This window comes from Leptodactylus fuscus, chromosome 2 (genome assembly GCF_031893055.1).
Source record: "Leptodactylus fuscus isolate aLepFus1 chromosome 2, aLepFus1.hap2, whole genome shotgun sequence".
Classification (NCBI taxonomy): domain Eukaryota; kingdom Metazoa; phylum Chordata; class Amphibia; order Anura; family Leptodactylidae; genus Leptodactylus; species Leptodactylus fuscus.
Window position 1 is genome coordinate 245,153,109 of NC_134266.1, and position 25,435 is coordinate 245,178,543.

At 43.1% G+C, this 25,435-nt stretch overlaps 1 protein-coding gene across 1 annotated transcript in view; it reads left to right on the plus strand.

The window, feature by feature from the left end:
• The window catches only part of PAN3 (poly(A) specific ribonuclease subunit PAN3), a 36,105-nt gene extending 18,132 nt beyond the window's left edge, over nt 1–17,973 (plus strand). Inside the window, exons 6-18 of the mRNA XM_075265951.1 lie at nt 1,242–1,489; nt 2,027–2,131; nt 2,914–2,971; nt 4,448–4,609; nt 5,764–5,880; nt 6,458–6,559; nt 7,083–7,248; nt 7,859–7,949; nt 8,226–8,365; nt 10,306–10,435; nt 12,477–12,541; nt 13,191–13,329; nt 14,407–17,973. Coding sequence (XP_075122052.1) covers nt 1,242–1,489; nt 2,027–2,131; nt 2,914–2,971; nt 4,448–4,609; nt 5,764–5,880; nt 6,458–6,559; nt 7,083–7,248; nt 7,859–7,949; nt 8,226–8,365; nt 10,306–10,435; nt 12,477–12,541; nt 13,191–13,329; nt 14,407–14,547 — 1,664 coding nt within the window. The 3' untranslated portion in view covers nt 14,548–17,973. The remainder of the gene's footprint in view (nt 1–1,241; nt 1,490–2,026; nt 2,132–2,913; nt 2,972–4,447; nt 4,610–5,763; nt 5,881–6,457; nt 6,560–7,082; nt 7,249–7,858; nt 7,950–8,225; nt 8,366–10,305; nt 10,436–12,476; nt 12,542–13,190; nt 13,330–14,406) is intronic.
• The last annotated feature ends 7,462 nt before the right edge of the window (nt 17,974–25,435 follow it).

Below are 25,435 nucleotides of genomic sequence, written 5' to 3' on the forward strand. Positions count from 1 at the left end.
CGCTTCTGTAGCAAGGAGTGTACCACACAGGCTGTCACTAGCTGATATAAGACCCCTTATAATGGATGAGGTCACAGTGCAGCCTCCTTGGGTGTATGTTTTTGGTATCTTCCATTATTTGGGAGAAGATCTAAAGAATAGGATAATTCCACTGTCCCCCAGCAGCACTGATGGTACAATCCTCCAGCTGGTCGTGCAGGGCATCATGGGATTGATGGCAAGGCACATAGAAATATAAAAGCAAAGTTGAAGTCTGTCCTCCTGTCCCTAGAATCTTAACGCCTCACTCCTGATCACAGCAATGAAAGAAGCCTGGAGGATCAAAGACTGTCATGTAAGGGGGATGCAGGGATGGAAAAAGGGTTTTGCCTGGAACGCTCCTCTAAAATCTTAAAGGGTGTAATTGGAGAAGTTTGGTTGGTTATGGTTTATGAGCACGAGGGTTACACTAGCGGGTCTCTGGCTCCTTTCCACTCCACCAAGCTCCACTTTCCCTGTTTCTTTCTGTGTCTCAATGTATAGCGTGCTACAGAATATATAAATGATCTTATGTCCATGAGCAGGAGGACAATGACATGTACTAGGGGAGTCCATCCAATGATTAGCTGAATTTTCTGGGGTTTTCTTGCGCTGTCTGTAAATGCTGTGAGTGCTGTGTGCAGAATCTCCTTTTGTATTTCTGTCTGAAGCACTTAACATTGCTCTACCATGTCTCATGCCTGATCAGAGAAGCGGATCACAAGCAGGAGACAGGCTGAAGTCTCATAGCTCTAGGATACATGGAGAGACTGCAGTGTGAGTTAGGGGACAGAGGTTTTAGATCTCTAACCTATCACTTGTTGCTCGCTCTTAGGATTCTGAGCAGAGCAAGTGTATTAGGTAACGTCAGGCTGCAGCGCTGTATGGGGTCTTGGGTGCCCTATGGGGTCCTGGGTGCCCTATGGCTAGCTCATCAATATTACATTCTTGGGGGGAAAAAAAAAATCCCTTTACGAATAGCAGTCTACAGTGCCCTTTTTCTGGTTGCCAAAACCGGTACCTTGACATCTCCTTTCCTGGAGATTATATACCATGTAGACCCTTGGAGATGGTAGTGTGAACAGATCCTTATGTGCCTTGTAGCTGAACAGTGACAAAGTAAGTTATAAGTAGATGATTGGTGTAACATTGCAGTTTTTAAAACTTTTTAAACATTTTTGTAACTTTTTTTTTTTCTTTTTCTCCACCTTTCTTTTCCAAAGGGATGTCTCTATCAGCTGGATCTTCCCCACTTCATTCTCCTAAAATTACACCCCACACGTCACCGGCTCCAAGACGACGAAGCCACACACCGAACCCAGCCACTTACATGGTGCCCACTAGTGCCTCAACACCAGTGACAACCTCTGTTTCCCAGCCCCCAACTGCAGGACAGCTTATTCAGAAAGAAACTGTTGGTGGGACAACATATTTCTACACTGATACCACTCCTGCACCCCTCACTGGAATGGTAATACATTAAAGGGGTCCTTTCACCGCACCCACCAAATCCAGTTCTCGTCATTTATTAATAACTACTTCTCCACTCTTTTCAGCACAGTTCGATATTTTTTTTTAATATTTTTTTTTTCCCTCTAGCCCCCACCATTCCTGAGCAACCAATGCTGTCAGTTTTGGTACCTGATATGCTAATTGAGCTCTGTATTGTCAGGAGGGTGTGATTCTGAGCTGACACTGGCCGCCTCTGGTGCTCCGAGTCACACCTCTTGCCTTACGTAGTCCTTCTGATATCGCAGAACCTAAATAGCACATTTGGCACAAAAACTAACTGTGCTTGTTGCTCAGTAAAGGTGGTGGCTAGAGCAAAAAAATCCAACTGTGCTAGAATCAATGGAGTGGTGCCTATGAATAGATACTAAGAACTAGAATTGGTGGAGGTGGTGAAAGGTCCTCTATTTAAGTGACCCTACATATGATATAAGACTGTCAGGGGGAGGGAATAAATCTGTATGTGCTAATGGTTTGTCTGTTTTCTTCTTCCCTAAAGGTATTTCCAAATTATCACATCTATCCACCTACTGCTCCACATGTTGCTTACATGCAGCCCAAAGCAAATGCACCTTCCTTCTTCATGGCGGATGAACTCAGACAGGTACTGGCGGCTTCATTGCCACAACAATTGCACCTAAGGAACAGCCATCCAAAGTTAGTGTGGAGGTTCTTTTAAACCCTTCAAGGAATTGTCCCATTAAGGACACTTATTCCGGGAAAAGTCTGACCACAAGTGGTCTTTCTGCCAGATCGCCCAGAGATCAGAAGAATTCTCCCAACACTCCAACCTTTCAATAATCATCTTTAGAAATCTGACATCTAATTTTGGTATATTTAATTCAGAGGTATTTGGGCTCCTTCTGATCTATTGTCCAAGCCATTGCTAGGCACCTGTTCCTTATGGTTATGTAGCAAGGCTGAGGAGGTGACACTTGGTTCACACCTGCATTCAGGTTTGCATCTTCTTGGGGACCCAAAAAAACGGAAACCCAGTCTGCTTAAAAAGTGCTTACCCGTGGACCCTATAGACAATAATGGGGTCTGCTGGGTTTCCACCTGAAAAATGTGGAGATAAGTCTTGCTTGCAGGACTCTTCTCTCCGTGTTTTTCATGCAGAATAATGGACGGAATCTCCAAACGCAACAAAGGCAGGTGTGAATCCAGCCTGAGAAAGTGAGCTGCTCCTGTGAGTCTCAAGGAGCTCGACATGTTTCCAGGGTGTTGCTCATTGCAGCAGTTAAGTTTTTCAAGGTACGGATTTCTCTCATGCCTCCATGGAGACAGCAAAGGCCAAACTAATTTGCCTTTAATACATTTTGAAGTCGGTTGTGTTGCTAAAATTTTTCATGTGGTGTCTAACTTGCTTTTTATTATAAATTCTAGGAACTGATCAACCGACATTTGATAACAATGGCACAGATCGACCAAGCGGATATGCCTTGTAAGTAACACATTGCAGAACAAAATCTGCGGCAGAGATGGGATTGGCAAAATGTATTTATTTTTTTCAATTGCAGCATGTCAATTATACCTATGGAAACGGCAGTGTTTTTCATATAGGTCTAGTAAGAGCAAAAAGTCCACAAAGGAAAACTCTGCGGACTTTCTATCATTAAATTAAAAAATTTTTAATTCTTTTTTTTTATCTCGATCACACGTAGGAATAGCTTTAAGAAAGGCTATTCTTCTCCTACCTTTAGATGTCTTTATCGCGCCGCCGTTTGGTAGAAATCCCAGTTTTCTTCTGTATGCAAATGAGATCTCTCACAGTACTGGGGGCGTCCCCAATGCTGCAAGAGAAATCTTTAGCGCCGCCTCCATCTTCTTCAGGAACTGCCTCTCTGCGTGTCTTCTTCCGGAGCTGGGTTCAAACGTCTACGCATGCGCAGTCGGCTCTGCCATCGGGCCTCAGCAGTGCTGACTGTGTATGCCCACTCCACAAGAAAATGTCCGCTTACACAGCTTACTATGTAAGTGGCCATTTTTCTTTTGTCCGTGGGCATGCGTATTCTGCTCTGCCCGAGGCCTAGAAGATTGAAACCCGGGATGGAAGAAGACACAGGGAGAGGGCATTCCATAAGAAGATGGCGGCATCGCTGGAGAGTTCTCTCGCAGCATTGGGGACGCCACCAGTGCTGTTTGAGCGCTGGGGCCCGCCCCCAATACTGAGAGAACTCATTTGCATACATAAGAAAACCGGGATTTCTACCAAACGGTGGCACGGAGAAGACATCGAAATGTAGGAGAGGAATAGCCTTTCTTAAAGCTATGCATACGTGTGATCAAAGACTCTGCGTGGAGTAATACTGTTGTATAGGGGCCTGGAAAGAAGGAGAAAAAAAAAAACAAACAACTTACCAAGGGGCAGTTACTTAATGCTACCCATGCCGGGGCATAATTCAAGAAGAAAAACTGTCTGGGTTCCTATCAAACCCTTTCAGGGTAGTTTTGTTTGTACTGGTATCTGTCCCAACACAGAACAACAATGCAGTATTATCACTCACTTCCTCTAGTGTTACTTTGTGGCTTTGGTGTTGCAACTTTTGGTAAATTGCTGTTTCTTGATAATGTAAATCAAATTACGATATCTGAGGGGGCTGTAGGATGACTGGTCAAATAAGGGAGGGTGAGGGTCCCGTACTGTCTCTCATGTACTGCTCCTCTACAGACCTGTACAACAACCCTCCAGTTACACCACTTGTATATGTACAATTTAGTGGGTGATTTATATCATGGAGAGGAAACCCTGCAACAATTTCAGCATCCCTCAGTGACTCTGTACATTAGAACACATCAAAAACATATTACTAAAGCAGATTTTTTTTTTATTTTTTTTTTCCTCCTTAGCCTGTAAATTTTTTTTTACATAATGTTACTTACCAATTTCTGACTTTTTGTTTTCCCTCTCCCTCTTTAGCCGTACCTGCAGAGGTTGACAGCTACCACAGCCTTTTCCCCCTCGAACCGCTTCCTCCTCCCAACAGAATACACAAGTCCAGTAACTTTGGTTATATTACGTCATGTTACAAAGCTGTAAATAACAAGGATGACCTGACCTACTGCCTGAGGAGAGTTCATGGTAAGCCTGTCTGATAACAACTCAATGCCTTATTGTCTGGAGTCCTGAACATAGAAATGTCTAGTATGAAATTTACTGCCCCCCCCAACCATATAATAAATCTATATCCCCTTCCTGCGCTACAGTGTTCTATTACACTCCAGTGATTGCCAAACTACTACTTCTACCGTGTTCTCTATAACATGAAAATAAAACGTTAATGGTAACTTACTAACGTTAATAGCTTACCCATGGAGATGGCAGAACTGCACATCCAATAATTAAAGGGGCTCTATCATTAGATTTTCTGGTTTTTAGATAAACATATGCCTGAATAGCCTTTAAAAAGACTCCAACGCCATTTTCCTTTAGAGAACATCGCGACCGTATTGTGCATGCGCAGCACGCTCGCGTAGTTCTCAGGGAGACCGAGCAGTTCTCTACACAAAAATAGTCCCGGAGGGAGCGCTACTGCGCATGCGTGAGATTTCGATCGAAACCGCCAGGCTGGTGGCAGTGAATCGCAAGGAGGAGAAAGTCAAAGAGAGGAGGGTGTGAACAAGTTATGACGCGGTGGGGGTGCACGGAACGTCCACCGTGCGCGGTAGGACTGATTTGCACATACGTTTTAATGGTAATTCAGAAAAACGTGGAGGGGTCAGGGTGGTTCAAAAGCAATTAGCAGCACCTGAAAGGCCTTTTTGAAGGCTATTCAGGCATATGTTTAGCTCAAATCACTAAAAACTAATGATAGAGCCTCTTTAAATCCCAGTAAACTATTGTTTCATTTTGGCTGAGTTCACTTGGTGCGTTTTTTTTTTCTCTCTCTAAACTGCATGGGGTTTATCCTTACGATATTGAGTAGCAGTGTGCATTTCGCCTGTATGATAATGGCTAGTACACAGGAGGCTTGCAATTCAATGGCTTTTAGCGTCCTGGCGACATGTGCTACACATTACTGCAATTAATAACTGCATGCATTTCTTCAGCATAAAAGCAGTGTAAGTGAAGGCATTGGTAGTCGTGTATTTGAATGTGGTTATCACGTCATCCTTATCCTGATGTGGTGATCTCTAGCTTTGCATTACTCGCACCTGCTTTGAGCAGTAAATGGCTTTCAGTCCTGTTAGACTCTGAAATGGTTAAACTCTCCTCCGATTTGTTTCTTATTGCAGGCTTTCGTCTGGTGAACACAAAATGCATGTCTTTGGTTGACACGTGGAAAAAAGTCCAGCATTCGAATATTGTCAGCTTACGGGAAATGTTTACAACCAAAGCATTTGGAGAGCATTGTAAGTTGTGCGGGGAACTGGGACTGGTGGAGTAGCTGGGAAATGGGGCATTACACAAGCTGTAGTATAATGTAATTCTGGGCATGGTCACTAGCTAAAGTATGGATGGAAGCTCGGCTCGGTTTTCATCAGGAAATTTTTGCAGGGCTTGTCTGTCAGCCACTACAGCAAAATCCACCAAAGTCAGGGGCTCTCCTGCGGGTTTCTCTATGACAAGAATTGAAAGCTGTAGATTAATGATGCCATCCCAGGACTCCAGGGAAAAGGGTCCTGGGTCTTATTCGAACCTGTTTTTGTGCCCAAACCCAATGGGTCATGGGTGACTTCAATAAATTTGAAACCCCTCAACAGATTCCTGTATCAGAAGTTGAAAATTCACATTGGGCATTTGCAGGCATCCATTCTACCCACTTCTGGATTGCCCAGAAGACACTTATCCACTATTCCTTTAAGTCGCCGTGTAAATAATCTGACTTTCTCAGATACATCAGTGTTTCCTTATTTGTGTGTAAGTACCAGAAGTTCATTCAACAATGTACAAGGCCTTTACATCATCACTTATTTCATTGCCTTTCAGCCTTGGTTTTTGCCTATGATTTCCACGCTGGAGCAGAGACCATGATGAGCAGGCATTTCAATGATCCCGGTGCAGACGGCTACTTCACTAAAAGGAAATGGGGTAAGAATCCTTTACTACTTACAGAGCTGTCCTGTCCCCAGAAGACTTTGTCTACTTTCTTTAGACACTTTTGTCTTAACCTTTCAGGATGTTTTAAGAGGAAACTGGAGAACCTGCAGGAAACTCTTGCAGACAGGAGAAGAACTTATCAATTTGTAGCTTATCTGAGCTTTCTGGGTCTCACTACATTTATACAATAAGTAGACCATAATATGGCCAGCCCCAGCCTTTCTCTTTGATTTGGGAACCTGCAACTAATATTTCTCTCTATTTGTAATTGGGCCTTCACTAGAGATATTTAGCGCAGTTACTGCTGCTTAAGATTTCACCTGGCGACCCCGAAATCTCTGTATTCTTTTACTCCTCTAGTAACAGGCAGTGAATGGCTAATTGGCATGAAGGGAGACACCTAGTGGCAGGAACTGTGGAGATTGTTGCTGTTTTCTGCCTTATTTTTAAAAAAGTGCTTTATGTTTTGGTCCATTTTGATTCTACTACTCTAATTCTAGTATTCTTGTTGTAGGGCAACACGATGGACCCTTGCCACGTCAACATGCTGGCTTACTACCGGAGTCCCTCATTTGGGCTTACATCGTCCAGCTGAGCTCAGCACTGCGAACCATCCACACAGCAGGCCTAGCGTGTCGTGTAATGGATCCTACAAAGATTCTGATCACAGGGAAAACAAGGTATCTATAAACTTCATGATGTTTCCGCATCTTTTATTTTTCTAAAATGTGTGGATGACATTAACCAGAATCTCATTCACTTTGCTGGTACTGTAAAATGGAGCATTTTTCGTTGCATTTCTGCAACATGGGGTCTTGGCCTTTAGGGCTAAAGGCCCACGTTGCTAAAACGCAGCTTTCCCCCCCCCAAATTATGCAGCATTTTTTGAGCCAAAGCCAGGAGTGGATTGAACAATAGGTAGAAGTATAAGAGACTTCCTATATAGTCTCTCTTTCTTTTGTCTTGGCTTTGGCTCCAAAAAACCGCAACCAAATCTGCAACAAAAAATTCTGCGTTTCCGCAACGTGGGATCTCGGTTTAAAGGGGTTTTCCTGGACTGTAGTGATTGATTTGGTGTCTTTACTACATGCCAAGCACAGTGCCCTCGTTTGAATGGGCTGAGCTGTAGCATGGCCATGTGACCAATAGGTGTAATGTGGGTTGAGAAGAGGGAGTAGAGTTCATCCAAGCTCTTTGGGTTCCAGTTTTGTGGCCTATCCTAAGGGTAAGTCATCAATATCAGGCTTCTGTTCAATTTTTTTAAATTTATTTTTTCCTCTTTATTTTTAGGCTGCATGTCAACTGTATTGGAATCTTTGATGTTCTGACCTACGATGGCAGTAGTCAGAATAATCCTGTAGCCCTAATGCCCCAATACCAGGTGAGTTTATGGCTGAATATTCTGCTTGCTCTGGGATTAGAAGTCCAGTGGTCTGTTTTTGGACAGTGACTGCTACCCCTATATATGACAGCCTACAAGCATGGCTGTAAATCATTGATTAGGACCGCCCGCTGGACTCCTAAGCTCACAATGAATGATATACATGTTATACTGAGCACATGTACTGTTAGGATTGTGTTTGTGTACTGCTATTATGTTGTCTGTATTCAAACCTACACTAAATTTGTCTCTTCTGCCTTATTTCTCACTTTGCAGCAAGCAGACCTGATCTCGCTAGGAAAAGTTGTGTTGGCGTTGTCCTGCAATTCTCTGGCTGGAATCCAGCGGGAAAATCTACAGAAAGCAATGGAACTTGTGAACATCAACTACTCATCTGACCTTAAAAATCTCATTTTGTAAGGCTGACATAACATTTCTTCTGCTCTGTTCATATGGTTAGCAGATGTACGGTGCCACAATTTGGTGATTTCCCACACAACCTCTCACCACTCCATATAATGTAAACTTGCAGCCAGCAGGGCTTCTTCATGGCAAATGGCCGGCAGTGTCAGTATGGCTCTGCCTTATTACTATATATTCTATATATTTATCTATATGGAAAACATCCAAGTGGTGGTTAAAGTGCATCATAGGAGATTAGATATAATCTGTGCCAACATGAAATATTTCACAAGTATATATCCCCTTCTGTGTGGAAACTGCAGAGGGGGAAGTAGAAGTTTTCATCTAAGTTCCCCATTTTGTATGGCATAGACGCCCCCTCTAGTTTCAAAGAGGAAGGCAAAGCGCTATGTATTAGATAAGAAAGCACATCACCTCAGTAGTTGCCAAACGTAGACAAAATGCTTTGTAGATTCAATAGCAGAAAACATACCAGCACTCAAGGACCGGACTAATGAGATCATGGTTAGAGCGCCACTGTGTGTTAGATTACTGTTATTAGTGAAGCTTTTAACAAAAAAAAATAAATAAAAAAAAATCAGTTCTTATATTCAGGTATATTAGGTTTATCGTCATACTGCAAAATTACTACATATACTGACTACTACAGTACACTGGGGCAAATGTATTATGTATGTATGTGTGTATATCTTTAGATGTATAGAGATATAGATGATATATTTTGTGTGTTGCAAAGCTGCGGCCTCTTAAATAAATCTGTTGTAAACTGGCACACATTTCCATTCCAACTTCATGTCAGGAGTCTGGTGAGTTTTAATAAATTGTTTGCAAAATATGGCGGGCGAGGCACAGAACCGGGCTTTAGGTGCAGGTTTGCCAGAGTAAAGTACATTATGCCAAATGTGTGCCTTATGCCAGTTTTGTGACGAAGGATTGATGAATATGCCCAGTTCTGTTTGTAGCCTGCACCACAGAATAGTGGAGACAGACATGCTAGTATTGGTCCATGTTCTCTAGTATTGGCCCCTGATCACCACCCATCTCCCTACAGTTGGTTGGTACAGAGAACAAGGACAGGTATCAGAGGTCATGTGACCAGGTAGGAAGAGCCCAATGACCTTCATCATATAATCGGTGCTATCACCCTGAGCTCTTCAGAGTTTTGTTTATCCAAATCTGTTCAGCCTTTGCAAAGATATAAGCCCTTTTATGTTGATTCAAAGTGGGGCATGCTAACCATGTGGGCACTGCAACCCCTACCTCCACTGAATCCAGTGTTACTGCACCACTTGGTGGCTAGTAAACCCTAATTTGCATCATAACTAACATGGCTTATATCTTTGGAATTACTGAACGGATTTGGAAATACAAAACCCCAAAATGCTCAGGTTGACAGCACCTATAGGATGAGAAATGCTATATGGATTTTCAATCCTGGTGACCAGTCCTCGTTCTCCATTCCAATATGTCATTATTCTTGTTAGACATGGTGACAGGTCCTCCTTAAAGGGGTGGTCTCAGAAGAGAACAACATAGAGAATGTGCTCCGAAAGGCTAGGAAATGACCCCCCCCCCCCCCTAAGTCCTGCTCTTGGCTTCCCTGGCACCCAGCTGGCTTAGGGGAATCTGCCGCCTATCGGTCATTTCTTTGGTTATGGAGGGTATAAATGGCCAGCCATGTAACTTGTATTGGTTGGCTTCTGCTTGGTCCTCCAGTGTATAATTGAGGAGGTCCATCCACTCATCCAACCTCCCTTCTCCCATCCTATAGCAATGCAAAATCCATATGTCTGTGATTGGACAGATCCATTTGTAAGCCCTCTGCCTGATCATTAAGAAAGGGATTAACGTTTATAAGAGACCATACATTTTATATATCCCTGTACCTGGAATGGTGTGTGTGTATTATTTATATGTATGTTTATACCTACAGATATTTGCTGACAGACCAAAACCGGTTGCGCAGTGTAAATGACATAATGCCAATGATTGGTGCTAGATTTTATACTCAGTTGGATGCAGCACAGATGCGGAATGACATCATCGAGGAGGACCTTGCAAAGGTAAGCCAGACTTTTTGGCTTGAATCATACAGTTTTTGTTCTTGTTGTTTTTTGAGCCAAAGCCTGGATTGGATTAAGTAAGATGAGAAATATAGTGAAATGACGCATGCGTCTCCTTAAAGGGGTATGCCCATCTCTGCCATAACACGTCTCTTTTAAGGGATTCTATCATTACACTCCCTTTTTGAACTCGGAAATTTTTGAGCTCTTACCTTTTATTCTTCTGATCCATGCTGCCGTTCCTGAGACATTTCTTTCTTTCTTATGTATATGAGTTTTAAGAAAGCACAGGGGGTGTTCCCCTTTGATCAAAAAGCACAGAGGGCATCCTCTGTACTGTCTGAAGACTCCAACACCTCCATCTTCTCCCGACCACCTTTTCGCGCCATCCTCAACAGCACCTTCAGCCAAAAGAGCTGACTGCTCGTGTCTATCGGCCATTTTCCTGTGGCCTCTTACACATTTTCCACAGTAAAATGGCTGACGGACATGCATAGTCGACGCTTTCGGCTAAAGGTGTGGCCAATTACATGGCGAAGAATCAGTCAGGAGAAGAAGATGGAGGCGTTGTTGGAGAAGAATAGCCTTTCTTAAGGATATTCCGATGTGTTCTTAGTTCAAAAAAGGATTCTAATGATAGAAGCCCTTTAAAGGGGCATGTCCATCTCTGCCAGACATGTGTATAGGACTCTTTCTCCTTTCAACCAGGTCAGGAGTTAAGGAAACTACCGTATTTTTCGGACTATAAGAGGCCCCAGGTTTTAGAGGAGGAAAATAGGGGGAAAAAAATTTTGAAGCAAAAACTGGTAAAATATTTAATGTATGGGAGTTGTAGTTTTGCAACAGCTGCAAGGCCACATTGACAGGTGACCCTGCAGCTGTACGGGGATGCATAGAGTGTTTTTTCTTGCGGGTCCAGAAGTACTTTTTAGTTATACCATTTTGGGGAATATCTATTGCTTAGATCACCTTTTATTGAAAAAAAAGCGGTGGTTTATGATATATGATTTTCTACTTTTAGATATATATATTCTAGGGACAGGAGGTGATTTAGAACTTTTATTTATTTCATATTTTTATTATATATTTTGTAAAGCTTTTTTTTTTTTTTTTTTAACTATTTTATTCCCCCCCCCCCGGGGCTTGAACCTGCGGTCACTTGATTGCAAGAACCATAGACAGCAATACAACTGTATTGCCGTCTATGGGACATTCTGTGTATTAGTATTACGGCTGGTCATAGACCCAGCCGCAATACTAATACAGCAGTGACAGGCCGGGGAGCCTCATTAGGCTCCCGGCTGTCACCCGAACAGGTCGGCCGGGGGAGAAGGGGCCGCTGATACTGACCCAGCATCCGCTGTACTAGAGAGGCGGATGCCGGGGAGGGATAGACGCCGGGGCCTGAGACATCGCTGCCCTGCCCTGCATGAAGCCAGCGACGGGGGGACGGAGGAGCGGAATAGCATCACTCCTCCCGCTGCTGGCTTCATGCAGGGCAGAGGAGCGCAGCGATGTCGCAGGCCCTGGCACCTGTAATGGCGTCTATCACTTGCCGGCTTCCGCCTCTCTATTATAGCGGATGCCAGGCGCCACATTCGGCCTATAAGACGCACCCTTCTTTTCCCCCCAAATTTTTGGGGAAAAAAGTGCGTCTTATAGTCCGAAAAATACGGTAACTCCATTCAGATGTATTTTACTGCAGAATTTGGCGCTGAAATTGAAGCACATTCCGCCTTAAAATTGGCTCCAAATGATGCCTGAAACCTCCATTGATTTAAATGGGAATCTGAGGTTTTGGGTTAATAATAAAAATAAACCTGTTGTTCCATCTTCAGTGGGAGTTAGATGAAATCCCCCTAAAGTGAATGGAAAGCCTAATCTTTCTAATTGTATATCCCGTGTCTATTTTTCTGTCCCTTTTGGCGCTTGTGATACAATATATGCTTAGAATATGAATCCTATATACAGGGGATGGAACTGATTTGAGTGTTTCTGTAGTGATGCCCATGTCTTAGAAATGACATCTATTTCTCCGCAGGAGGTGCAGAACGGACGATTGTTCAGACTCTTGGCCAAATTGGGAACAATAAATGAGAGACCAGAGTGAGTTGTGGGATTGGATTGATATCCTTTTAAAGAAGCTTTTTGGCGTGCCGAGGTTCCCAAGTCAATTATTTCTCTTTATTTCTGATGACGTCGTGGCAGAAAATAGTTGGCAAAATTATACCGTATGGACACGGAGAAGGTTGGAGAGAGCCTGTGTAGACGACTCTGTGATTCTGTTGCCAGTCATCTGCACCTTTTGTATGCCGCACAAAATACATTTAGTGTATATGCAAAATCTGTCCTTGGAGCTCCATTCACCCAGTGGTGGCCAATAGTGTCCATTTGGCCTCCATCCAGATGGTATGATTTCTATATATCTTCAGTTGGGTAACATATATGTGATGGGTCATATGGAGAGTGTCGACCCACAACAGAGTTGTCTACATATATATTGGATTGTGCTGTTTGGAAAGGCCACCATACCGTGTCCTACTCTGTTGTAGTGCTGAATTTTGGTGGATCCATTGTTATACCAACTTTTCATCCTTTTAGTAACTCTGAGGCTCAGAAGTTTCCGCCATCCTTTGTATAGTCACACACTAGTAGAATTGAGTCCTTTAGGGCCGTTGTATGTATGTGGCTTCCTGTACCATCATGTCTTTTGATATGATAATGATTTAACACTTTTATCCATTTTTCTTGTCAGATTTCAAAAAGATCCAGCCTGGTCCGAAACAGGGGACAGATATCTGCTGAAACTTTTTCGGGATCATCTTTTTCATCAAGTTACAGAAGCGGGCACACCTTGGATTGATCTCAGTCATATTGTGTCTTGTCTTAACAAGGTATTGTATGGACACTGTGTGTTTCGGATCTGCAGACTGCAGTGTCTTTACGTTGGCATCTTATATATATAATAACAGCACTAACTACTCTGGAACAGTCAGAGAGAGAAGTTCCTGCTGCGGCAGGATCTGTGGAGGGGCAATTACTGTAGGATGAAAAGAGCTGGAGGTGGTGAAAGTTCCTCTGTAAGGATGTAGTAGCAGGATAAGTTGATACGGGTTTTTTTGGTCCGAAACATGAGGCAGAGGCCACCTCAGGTTACGGACCAAAATACAGGTAGCGGCGACTGGATGCCGGTACAGTGCACCAGCATCCAGTTGTGCACTCCGCTCAGGATTAGGCCCAAATGAATGGGACTAGTTGGGAGGAGGGAGTGTCATCAGGCAGATTTGCGAGGCAACTCCGCCTAAAGAAAGAGCCTCTCGCTTCTTTTTCCGGGAGCCAGAACAAACAGCTCCCGGAAAAAAGAACTGAGCGGTTCCCATTGATTTAATTGGGAGCCGTCTTTTTGGTCAGGATTTTCAGGCGGATACGGACTTAAAATTGACCAAAATACCCCGTGTGGACTTACCTGTACAGGGACAGGTTCTCTAGCTTCTTAAATAGCCCACTTTTATATTTTTATTTTTTATTTTTTTTAATACAGCAAGTGCGTTGCAGTTGTTTGGCTCTGTTGGGTGTCCCACCAAAAGTAGCAGTTATAGTCAATAGGGTTACCCAGGCTTGGTATGTAACTGATACTTTAGCAGGCCACCTGTGCTCTGGTCCTGCTCCAGTCAGAACCTAGCATCTGTAAGGCTGTGTTCAAATGGAGGTATTTGCCGTAGATTTTTGTCCCCAAATCTTTAGCAGATTCCTCCCGGAATCTGCCTCCCGTTGTTTTCCTCCCATTCATGTGGGCCTAATCGGTTGCGGGATGACATGACTGAATGCTAATGCACTGCAATGGCATGCCATCATGGCAACGGTCTGGCCATACCCTCACAAGGGCAGCACTACCCTCACCTCACTGAGAAGTGCCACTTTTTGCCCGGTATCACTTTTTCACCTCCTTGCTTTTCCTCATCTCTCTGCAGTTGGATGCTGGCGTGCCTGAGAAGATCAGCCTCATATCCAGGGATGAGAAGAGCGTCCTCGTGGTGACTTACAGTGATTTAAAACGCTGCTTTGAGAACACGTTTCAAGAACTGGTAGCTGCAGCGAACGGCCAGTTGTAGTATTTGCTGAAAGCATGCAGGACATTGCTGAGGAACTAAACCGGTAGCAAATTGCACTACAGCTGAGTTGTCATTGTCATCTCATTTCACTATTGGGAATCAAGGAGAGATGAGCAAAGCTGCTTGCACTTCAGTCAGGTACACTGTTACTTGAAGGGAAAACAAAAACGCGTCGTGTCAGTTCACCGCCAGCTCAGAGGCTTTATCTGTGAAGAATTTTTTTTCGTCTTTAGATCTAGTACCGTCATGGAGCCTGTGACGTTCCTCTTTATTTTATTTTTTTTTTTTTCCATCACTTGTATGCACTACTTCTTAATTTGAGAACTTTCTGACATTTAAGGGAATTTTTCTTTTCAAAAACTTTTTTTTTTTTTTTTCCCCTCTGTTCAGGGCCATAGTGTTGTCTTCACCGATACCAGAAATTGTGAGTAGCTTGTGTCCTGGTAGTGGATCGGATCCATAGAAACTGCAAAATTTTGTATTTTTTTTTTCTAGTTTTTACCCTTTCTAGAACTGTGCTGTATGCAAGCTCTTTATCATACCGGTTTGTGAAGGTGGAAGGATCTACGCAACCTACCGATCAAGAGGTGTTTTTTTTGTCTCGGTCACCGTGCACGATTACAACACTTTAAGGCGCTCCAGTTTATTTTTGTAACCTGTAAAAAAAAAAAAAAAACACAACCAGCCGCCGCCTGTTATATAGACAATTTTCAGCTTATGCAAAATGTTTCCTAAATTTTTTTTTTTTTTTTTTTGTCCCTCCTTGGTAATGGCCACAATCTTCAGGAATACCTACCAAACCTTTTATCCATCATCACGTCGATAACCATGCGTGTTCACTAGGGTATGTTACACTGGATATGGAGACACTGTTTTAAAAAAAAAAAAAAAAAAAAAAAAAAAAAAAAAACTGGGGCCAGGATGGTCTTTGGCGCTTAGTGAGGAACTTTAGTTGATGGTATTATTTTAAATGACTCCATTTATTTTATTTTATGTTTTTTCTCCCCCCTCCCCCACTTTTTTTTTTTTTTTCCCCCTAGTTTTCTAGCCTAAAAGCTGTGCCACCAATTATTCAGTGAAATTACTAGTGTAAAAATAAAATAAAAAAAAACAAAAAAAAACCTTACGTTAAAGACTGCCAAATATATAGGAGACTGGACTGTACCATCTTTTGGCACTTAATATGGATATATTTTAATGACCCGATTATACTATGCCATGGAACGGAATGGAGGAAGAGTTCCAAACACCATCGGAAAGACTTTTTGGGAAGCTTCGGCATACATGTTGACTCTCATGTTTCTCATTATGTGTATTATTTTGGGAAGTCTTTACCGCTTCTCAGCTGTCCATCTTTTTTTAAGCTTTAAAAAACCCCTTACAAGAACTTTGCATTGGACAAGAACATAATTTTTTTTATTTTTGTTTGTAATATATATATTTTTTTTCCTCCAGTAAACTCAAATTGCATTATGTATAATTTCATACAACCACAAGTACTCCATACATTCATGCAAGCACACACACCTACATATACGTGCCCTCTACCCATAACAGTTTGGATGAGCCCCCTCTGCCACTTGCACTCTGTCTTTGGGCCGAGGTGCAAGGGCATGTTCATAGTTTGCTTGGACGTGACTTCTTCCACCCCCTCCTAAAGCTATAGGCTGAGTTCACACAGGGTTTTTTGACCGGAATTTGACGTGGAGGCCACCTCAAATTCCGGACCGAAAAAAAGGTAGCCGCGACTGGATCTCGGTGCAGTGCATCGGTATCCAGTCGCGGCACTCCACTCTGGATTACGCACAAATGAATGTGTCTAGTCGGGAGGGAGTGTCTTGAGGCGGACGTCTGGCCGCGGAATCCGCCTGAAGAAAGAGCATGTCACTACTTTTTTCAAGAACCCATTGATTTCAGTGTGAGGCGTTGTTTTTTTTTTTGTTTTTTTTTTTGAGCCGGATTGTGACGTGGATTCCGCATCAAAATCCGGCCCATAAAACCCCATGTCAACTCGGCCATAGGCATTTGGACACCATAGATGATAACGTGACCACTTTTCTCCCCCCGCTGATAGACTTTTTCTGACTTGGACATCTATTACAACCACATGACTGTATTGTGTGGTGTGAACTAGATCCTAGTGACAATACCTTCATCCAAGCAGACTTGTACATGTACACACTTGCATACATACATGCTCCTTACCCGTATTCTTTCATACATGCACATTTTGGTTTGTTTTTTTTTCTTTATCACATTATATTGCCACCATGAGAATCTTGTTACGACTTTGCCACAGTTGTGTAACTTTTTGTAAGGATGAATAACCCGTTGCCATTGTTAAGGGGAATCTAAGCAAGAACTGTCTTTTATCATTCGCTTATGTATATGAGAAAAGAAGCAGCTGTCTTTTTATATGTTTTTGACAAATCATATTGCAATTTTTTGTACAAAACAAAAGTACTTGTATTCTAGAAAAATATGCTTAATTTATAAGCGGATCTACTTTTTTTTTTTTTTTTTCTTCTCTCCTGAACTATTTTGAGTTGAAGGCCATGCGTGTACAGACATACAGGGTTCCTGCGCCTTTTTCTTCCCCCCCCCCCCCCCCATAGTAATTTTCCTATCGATACTGGAAGGTGCAGATATCAGACATGCTTCTAGCATTGCGTAGGAGGAGGGGTATCATGTTTTATGTAGCTTAATACACTTTTTTGGGGACCAACGTGTGGGGTTTTTAATGACTTCGATTGGGGACTTTTGACCTTTTAAAAAAGACCAGCAAACCACTTGCAATATTTTTGGGGTTGGGTGGACACAACCTGTTTGGGTCTTTTTTTGGGGGGGAGGGGGCTTTTGCTTTTTTTATTTTTTTTCCTTGCAGTTGGGCCATTAAATCTCAGGATTTGCTTAAATAAATTAAAAAAAATAATAAAAAAAAAATGAAAGGAAAAATGGTAATCCAGTGATGCATGCACCTTAATTTTAAGCTGCAAATATGTTTTCAACCATCAGTCTATGGTCTGGTACAGGTATTGTATGGGCACTTTTTCTTAATTTTTAATTAAAGTTTAAAAAATTAAATTAGAAAAAAAAAAATCCTCCCGGCATGCATCCCCAACACTCACTTTATAACGGGAGACAGGATCATCATTCTCTTTCTGCGGAAATAAAAGCACAGAGAAAACCAATCACGTAAGTTTTCTTCAAGCGTTTTTTGTACACGTAACATTTTTTGTTCTGATGTGTAAATAGGACTTAATGGTACATACCGTAATTTTTATTTGCCCTGAAGTGAATCCTGTATTGTCTAAGACCTCTGTTATATTCCAGTGTCATGATCCCCCAAATGCTTCACATCTTTATTTTTATTTTGTATTTTTTTTTTTGGCTTTTTTTTTTTTTTGTCATTTTGTTTTCACATGTACAGCAGTATTTTTTAATAAAGGATACAAGAAATAAAAAGTGTTATGGACTCTTTAATGAAGGGTGTGTTTTATATGTAGATCCATACATACTATGTATGCATATACTTTATTTTTTATGCATAGTTTTTTGTGTGATTTAGATATGCACATTTATTATATATATATATATATATATATATATATATATATATATATATATATAAATAAATTATACACACACACCGTATGTACTCAAGTATAAGCTGACCCGAATATAAGCCGACCCCCACCCCCTTCCCTAATTTTACCACAAAAACTGGGAAAACTTATTGACTCGAGTATAAGCCGAGGGGGGGGGGATGCAGCAGCTACTGGGAAATTTCAAAAATTGATGGAATTTTTGGGTGCAGAAGGGGAGGGGGTGTTTTGATTGTCTGTCTGCCCTTTCCCTGAGCTTGAGGATTGGGGATTTACACACACACACTCACTTGGAATTCAGCCTGGCTGAATATAGGGTATCTGCAGTGCTCCTATTAACTCCTTCCTGATGGAACAGGAGCACTGCAGTTCCCCTATATTCAGTAGACCGGGCACTGTCAGACACAGGGATACCTAATGTGTATGTGTTTCACAGTCATTTTCTACTTTGAGGGCGGGTGCACACCAGCGCCCGATCTCCATCATGCAGGTTTCCGTTTCCTGCCCAAGAAACAGAAACTGTCTGCAGGTTTCCGTTTTCTGTCGGCAGAAGACAGAAACCGACATTCACTGTCTGCCGGTAGAAGTACTTACAGTACTTCTGCTAGCAGGCCAGGAACGCAGAAACAAGTCGGGTGTGGGCCTGCGCTTACGTGGCCACGTCACCCAGCGTGTGATGCAGCGGGGTCTGAAGAGCAAAGGAGCGGATGCCCACTGCGTTCCTGGCCTGCTTGTAGAAGTACCATAAGTACTTCTGCAGTTTGAAATGAACCGCATCGCCGAGCTGTTCATTTTGAAGTTTGAATGTGTGTATATTTAGCTATTCAATAACTACACTTTCAGTACATCTATTACTCCAATATTCTAACATTAAACTTTGGGATATATGTACAATACTTTTAGCGTTTTTTACTGAATCCACAAAATGGATTCATATTCCACAGAAAACTTCTGTATTCCACCGTATCTCTTACACAATCACAGGTTCGTACAAAGACTTGTATTCCTGCAGCACTACCTGATGGAGGTGATAGTGGTCTTGTTTCCCCCGGGGCACTTCTAGTTGGCAGAGGGGACCTCTCCTAGCTGAGCCGGTGTGATGGTGTTCAGAGCGAACAGTGAAATATTCGATATTCGTTTCGAATAGCCCCTCAATATTGGACTATTCAAACGAATATCAAACCCCATTATAGTCTATGGGGAAAAAATGCTTGCTTCAGGGGAAACCACTATTCGACTCAGGAGGGTCACCAAGTCCACTATCACACCCCAGGAAATGATGCCAACACCCTGGAATGTAACTGGGACAGCAGGGGTAGCATGTCTGGGGGCATCTAACACGCCCAAGTCACTGTTTTACCCCAACATCATAGCCTATTAACTACACACTTTCCAAACTCAATAGAACCTCGATGAAAATTTAAAAATACCTGGAAGCCTTCTTTCTTCCACAATAGTATGGACAGAAAAATTAGCATGCACCCCTTTAAATCACGTTGCCCATGACAACCACAGATGGCATAAGCAATAATCCAACAACCCCCACCCGTCGTGTGTGTGATGTGGTAAGACCTTCAAAAATTCACTTTTCCGGCCCTTAACTTGAGCCCTTCCAAATTAAGTTAGAGTCCCTTAAGCTGAGCTACCAGCAGAGATTGAGGCCCTTGAGGTGAGTTGAGCCTGGCACCAGCAGTGTGTTAGCCCCTTTAAAATTGTTAGCCCCTAAAACAGTGGTTCCAGAACCATCACTCTTTGTGTTGGATTGATGCAGTGGATTGGACTGAGGACCCAGACATTGACCTTGACTATGATTGTGAAATTGATAACATTTTGGCATCAAGTCCTGGGGGTAACTTTTATTTAGAGGACCGCAAAGGTGGAGAATTGGCTGAAACCACTACTAGCGGTAATGGTCCTCTAATATCGGACTCTACATTACCTCTACAGGGTTCTGATCAGGTGTTAATAGTCCAAACAACATGCTCCAGTACTTTAGATGTAGATCAGGAACCACTTTCTCTTCCGATACCAGATTTAACCAAGCTTCTTCATCATCATCATCCTGCTGAGATGGAGCCACTAAAGGAAACCTTGCCTTCCAAGGCATGTCCTGGAGCTGCGACTGAGCCAAATCTAAACAGAGTCCTTTGGAACTGAACAAAGTTCAAAGTGTCAAAAGACTTTAGAGACTGTTGAAAGTAATGGGATCCAGAATGAGGAGTTCATCACAAGGCTGACAGACCCAACTCCAAATGCTGCAGCACAAGCAATCAGCAGTCAGACTAAGATTGTCTCTTCTTCAAGGAAGGCACAAGATGCTTTGGAACCAGAACAGGAAAAACCAGTGATTGCCATTGCAGTAGTGCCTAGGCCATCTTTCATTCAGAGATTGAATTTGAGAAAAATAAGAACATTTACTGTGATCGAGTCTTCATGCACATTAATGGGAATGGACAACCTAACGTACAAGATCCTCATGCTGAGCTGGCCTCATTACTGAACACGATCAACCAGGATAATCAGGGCTGGAAACAGCCATCAGATCTTACCGAAAGGAATCACCTTCGGTTTGGAAACAAGCCATCTAAACATTGCACCTTCAATTGAGTTGAGCCATGCACCAGCAGAATGTTAGGCCCTTTGGGTGAGTTGAGCCTTGCACCAGCAGTGTTTTTGGCCTTTGGGGTGAGTTGAGCCTTGCACCAGCAGTGTTTTTGGCCTTTGGGGTGAGTTGAGCCTTGCACCAGCAGTGTTTTTGGCCTTTGGGGTGAGTTGAGCCTTGCACCAGCAGTGTGTTTGGCCTTTGCGGTGAGTTGAGCCTTGCACCAGCAGTGTTTTTGGCTCTTGCGGTGAGTGAGTTAGCAGAAAACTCTTAAATCGCTTCCTTGAGATTTGATGGTTTTTTTTTTTCTTCTGAATTTATGGTTTCCATATGAAGCCTTAGGACTAGAAGGCGTCTCCTCAGCTGTGGCCTACACATAGCAATGCCTCATGCTTCAGGAGACAAACCACAGGAGAAGCAGAGGAAACAGAAAAGAGAAGGAAGAGGACACGAACCACAAAGGGAGAAAACCTTTTGTAATGACTTATTTTTTATTACAGCCAAATCCTTGCTGACTGCTCTGCCCCAACAGCGAGGGATTGCTGCAGCATTGGTTGTGTCTACAGAACACATAGTATACAGGAGATAGACAATGTTATATTAAGCACGTATAGAAAACAAAGTGCTGCGTGAAGAGCATCACATGCATCCAACTGTGAATGAACCTTCCTGCCTCAGCGGGGATCCTACATTGCAAGGATTTCTCATGACTTCATAAAGCTTCCGATCCCACGCGATGATCCAGAAAATGCTATAACCCTGGGAGATCTTAAGGCAGGAATTGACTATTTATATCTACAATATTTCTCTTCTTTACATTTCCGTTATCAGCACTTATAATTGAGACTTATGAAGTCATAGAGTTGGGGTCAGGAGCGATGTTTGTTCTCATTAGACGCCACATTCTTGTCAATGATTTCAGCGGATAGCTATTCCCAAATTATCTCTTGTGCTAAAGATTTGGCCGGCAGTGTTTCATCCTTGTGTTGGCATTTGTTCGCAACACATCATAGGTTATTAGACTTGGGTTGGATGAAAGCGTTGTTGGGGCGGAATTCTCTTTTTTCTTTTGCTTTCAGAAGGAATTCCGACCACTCCTACATGGGTCTCCGACCACCACCTGCTAAGCTAAAAGCAACTCTATACAGCTATATACATCTTACTCTCTGATATAAGTGTCTATGTCATGTTTAGTGTCTAAAAATCCCACTGATAGATGGAATGAATGACACTGGTAATAGCTCATGACCCTGACACTTGTCAAACCATAGTTGGTCTATCAAAGGGTGTGAGGCCCGGTTCACACCTGCGTTCTGTCCATTCCATTCATTCTCCGCATAAAATATCCAGAGAGAAAATTCCTGCAATCAGCAACTTTTCTATCTGCATTTTTCGTGCGGAAACCACATGGGGTCTGTGGGTTTCCTAAGGTAACCACTGTTTTTTATGCGGATTAGGTTTCCATTCGCCAAGCGGACTCCCCAAACGGAAACGCATGCACAGATGTGAAGCGTGCTTGACATAGTCAGTTCTTGAAGTAGGAAAAATCAGTAGGCATAAGGATCTGATCAACTTTGACAAGGACCGAACTGTGATTTCCAAAATGCACATCTGGATATGCAATGGTTATCATCTACCAAACGTGGTCCAAGGAAGCCACTGATAGGACCTTGGCTGCACAAGAGTCATTGGTGAAGGTGGGAGAGATGCCGCAGAAAAAATACATTAACATAAATTGCTGAAAAATTTACTGCCATTTATGGTAGAATTGTTATTATACACTGTGTATTGTGGCCGGCTACCTATGGGCTGATTGTAGCTACTTACTGGGCAGAGTTCCCCTTCTGACTGATGTCCACTGCCTAAAGCACAGTCAATGGGCATCCGGATGTCATGGTGGGCCGGTGTAAATATTCTTGAGGTCTTTGTACTCACAGCAAACTTCATGTCCCATAGTGTGATCTAGAAGGAAACTCAAAAGACAGGCAAATGACCAAGTGGGTGCAGATTGCAGAACTTTCAATGGTTTCACACTTACCCTTTGTTCACATCTGCATTGGTATTCTGTTTGGGGGAGTCTTCATGGGGACCCCCTGAACGGAATACCAAATGCATTTGCAAGCGCTGTGCAGTGAAAGCACACAGACCCCATAGGCTATAATGGGATCTGTGTGCTTGCCACACGCTGCCCGCACAAATCGGCGGATAGGAAAGTAGATTATGAACTAATTTCCTGTCCGCATGTTCTGTGCGGAGATCTGGCGGCAAGCACACGGACCCCATTATAGTCTATGGGTTCCATGTGCTTTCACTGTACAGCGTTTGCGAATGCGTTTGGTATTTTGTTCGGGGTACTGGTCATAGTCTCTCCCCCAGTGTTATCTTGCTGTTAGCTTTTCATTCCCTTGCAAAAAAAAACAAAAACATAAAAAGTGTCTGTAAATTGTATGTGCCCCATATTAGCTCTATTATAATATCATAAAACTTGTCCCAAAAAAGCAAACCCTTATACAGAATGCTCAGAAAAATGTGAACAAAATATGGCTGTTATAATGCAATGATGAAAGTTTGGTCCGTAGGGGGTTAAAATGGATGGGATTTATGCCATGTATGTCAATCTGAATCCTTTTAGGAGTGTTTGATGTGTTCAGACCCTTCTTCACAAATTCCATGTAGTCTTATAATACCACCACTAGGGGGAGAACATTCAACAGCCTGCGCCCCTCACTAATCCGCACTAGAACTATGTATGTGATACACAATGGACTGGTGGCCAACAATCCTTATCATCTATGTTACAATGTATCCAAGAATATTGTGAAATGTGTCCGTTTTAGATAAAACTTTGGCTATGACCAGACTGGTCTTTGGCTGTGTCAAGGCCAAGGTTGCTGGGAAGTCTAAGCATAATGCAAAGGAATCCTTATGGCAATTTGGGTCACCATAGTCAGAACAAGTGTCAAACTAGCCTAGCAGTTATCTTATCTACTTACATTGACAGTCTGGATTTATATTGTATCAATGTATCTAAAATAAAACTGTGTAATAGATCATGACAAAAAAAAAAAAAAAAACAACCTGCAGTTCCTATACAGAGTTATGTGTTTCTATAGTAACAGACTACAAATAACCCAATGTTACCTTTAAGAGGTTGGGCCATCAATATAAAGACAATAAGTAAACTAATACAGAAAAAGCAATTATATAAGCTCCTCACTGCCCCCAGAATAAAGGGTTATTCCCTCCTCAGCTAGCTGTGGGTCACTAGTTCTGTACCACAATAATACCTCCCAAATGTCCCGGATTCTGCAGGACAGTCCCGGATTGTGGGTCATGTCCCGCAGTCCCAGTTGAAGGGAGGTATGTCCGGAGGGTGCAAATGATTTGACTTCAATAATGAATGAAGCAGAGCTATCTGCGGACAGCTCCTGCCTCTCCCCTGTGCTCCCTGTGCACTCCCACCCCGGGTTATTGTAGGTGAAATATGATGATATCACTCACATCGCACCTACAGCTCCCAGAACACTCCGGGAAAACACATTGCAGACACAGTGGCAGGGGAGCGAAGAGAGGTGAGTATCAGTGTTTTTTATGTTAAACTTTGGCTGCAAATTGAGGGGGAACATGAAACTAAGGGCAAATGAAGAGGGGGCATGAAACTGGGGAAAGATGTAGGGGGACATGAAACTGGTGGCAGATGGAGGGGTTGGGGACACTAAATAGGGGGAGATTAAAGGGGTTGTCCCACGTCGCATACTTACCAGTCTTCGTTTCTGTGAAATCTTCTGTCTTCCGGCTTTGGCTCGTCATTGGTGGGCGAGGTCATATATGCAAAGCCAAGCGGCGAGATGCCGCCGGCCCTGCGTGCGCGCTCATACACCAGTCTACCCTTCACAGTGCAAATACAGACCCAACAGGGTGTCGGGTCTGTATTCGCATTGTGAAGGCATCTCGCCGCTTGGCTTTGCATATGTGACCCCGGAGTGGAATAACAGCATCGCTTCTGCCACTGCTGGCTTCATGCAGGGCAGAAGCATAGAGATGTTGCTGGCTTCACCTGTGCCGGCGTCTAACTGTCCCCGGCATCCGCCTCTCTATTACAGCGGATTCTGGGGAGTGTTAGACGCCGGCACAGGTGAAGCCAGCAACATCTCTATGCTTCTGCCCTGCATGAAGCCAGCAGCGGCAGAAGCGATGCTGTTATTCCACTCCTCCGCCCCCCGCCCCGGAATAGCAGCATCGCTTCTGCCGCTGCTGGCTTCATGCAGGGCAGAAGCATAGTGATGTTGCTGGCTTCACTTGTGCCGGCGTCTAACCCTGCATTGGCGGCCCCTTCCCCCAAAGGGTAAACTACCCCCCCTCCCTCCCACCAGGCTTGCTCCCGTGCACTTAGCCCCTCCTCCCTCCTCCTCAGAGCAGCAGATACATCACTTGACTCAGGAGCAGATAGGTCAGGGCTGTGGCCACAAAAAAATGAATAAAGTAAGATAGTGGCCAAATTTTGCTGAAGCAGTGTATTTAGGAAAAGTCTTACATTCACATTAACAAGCAGTATAGATAGGATCCTTGTGACGGGACAACCCCTTTAAGAGAGACATTAAACTGGGGACAGCTGGAGGGGAACATTAAAAATGGGCGTCACTGGACGGAGACATTAAAGGGATTCTACCACTAAAACGCA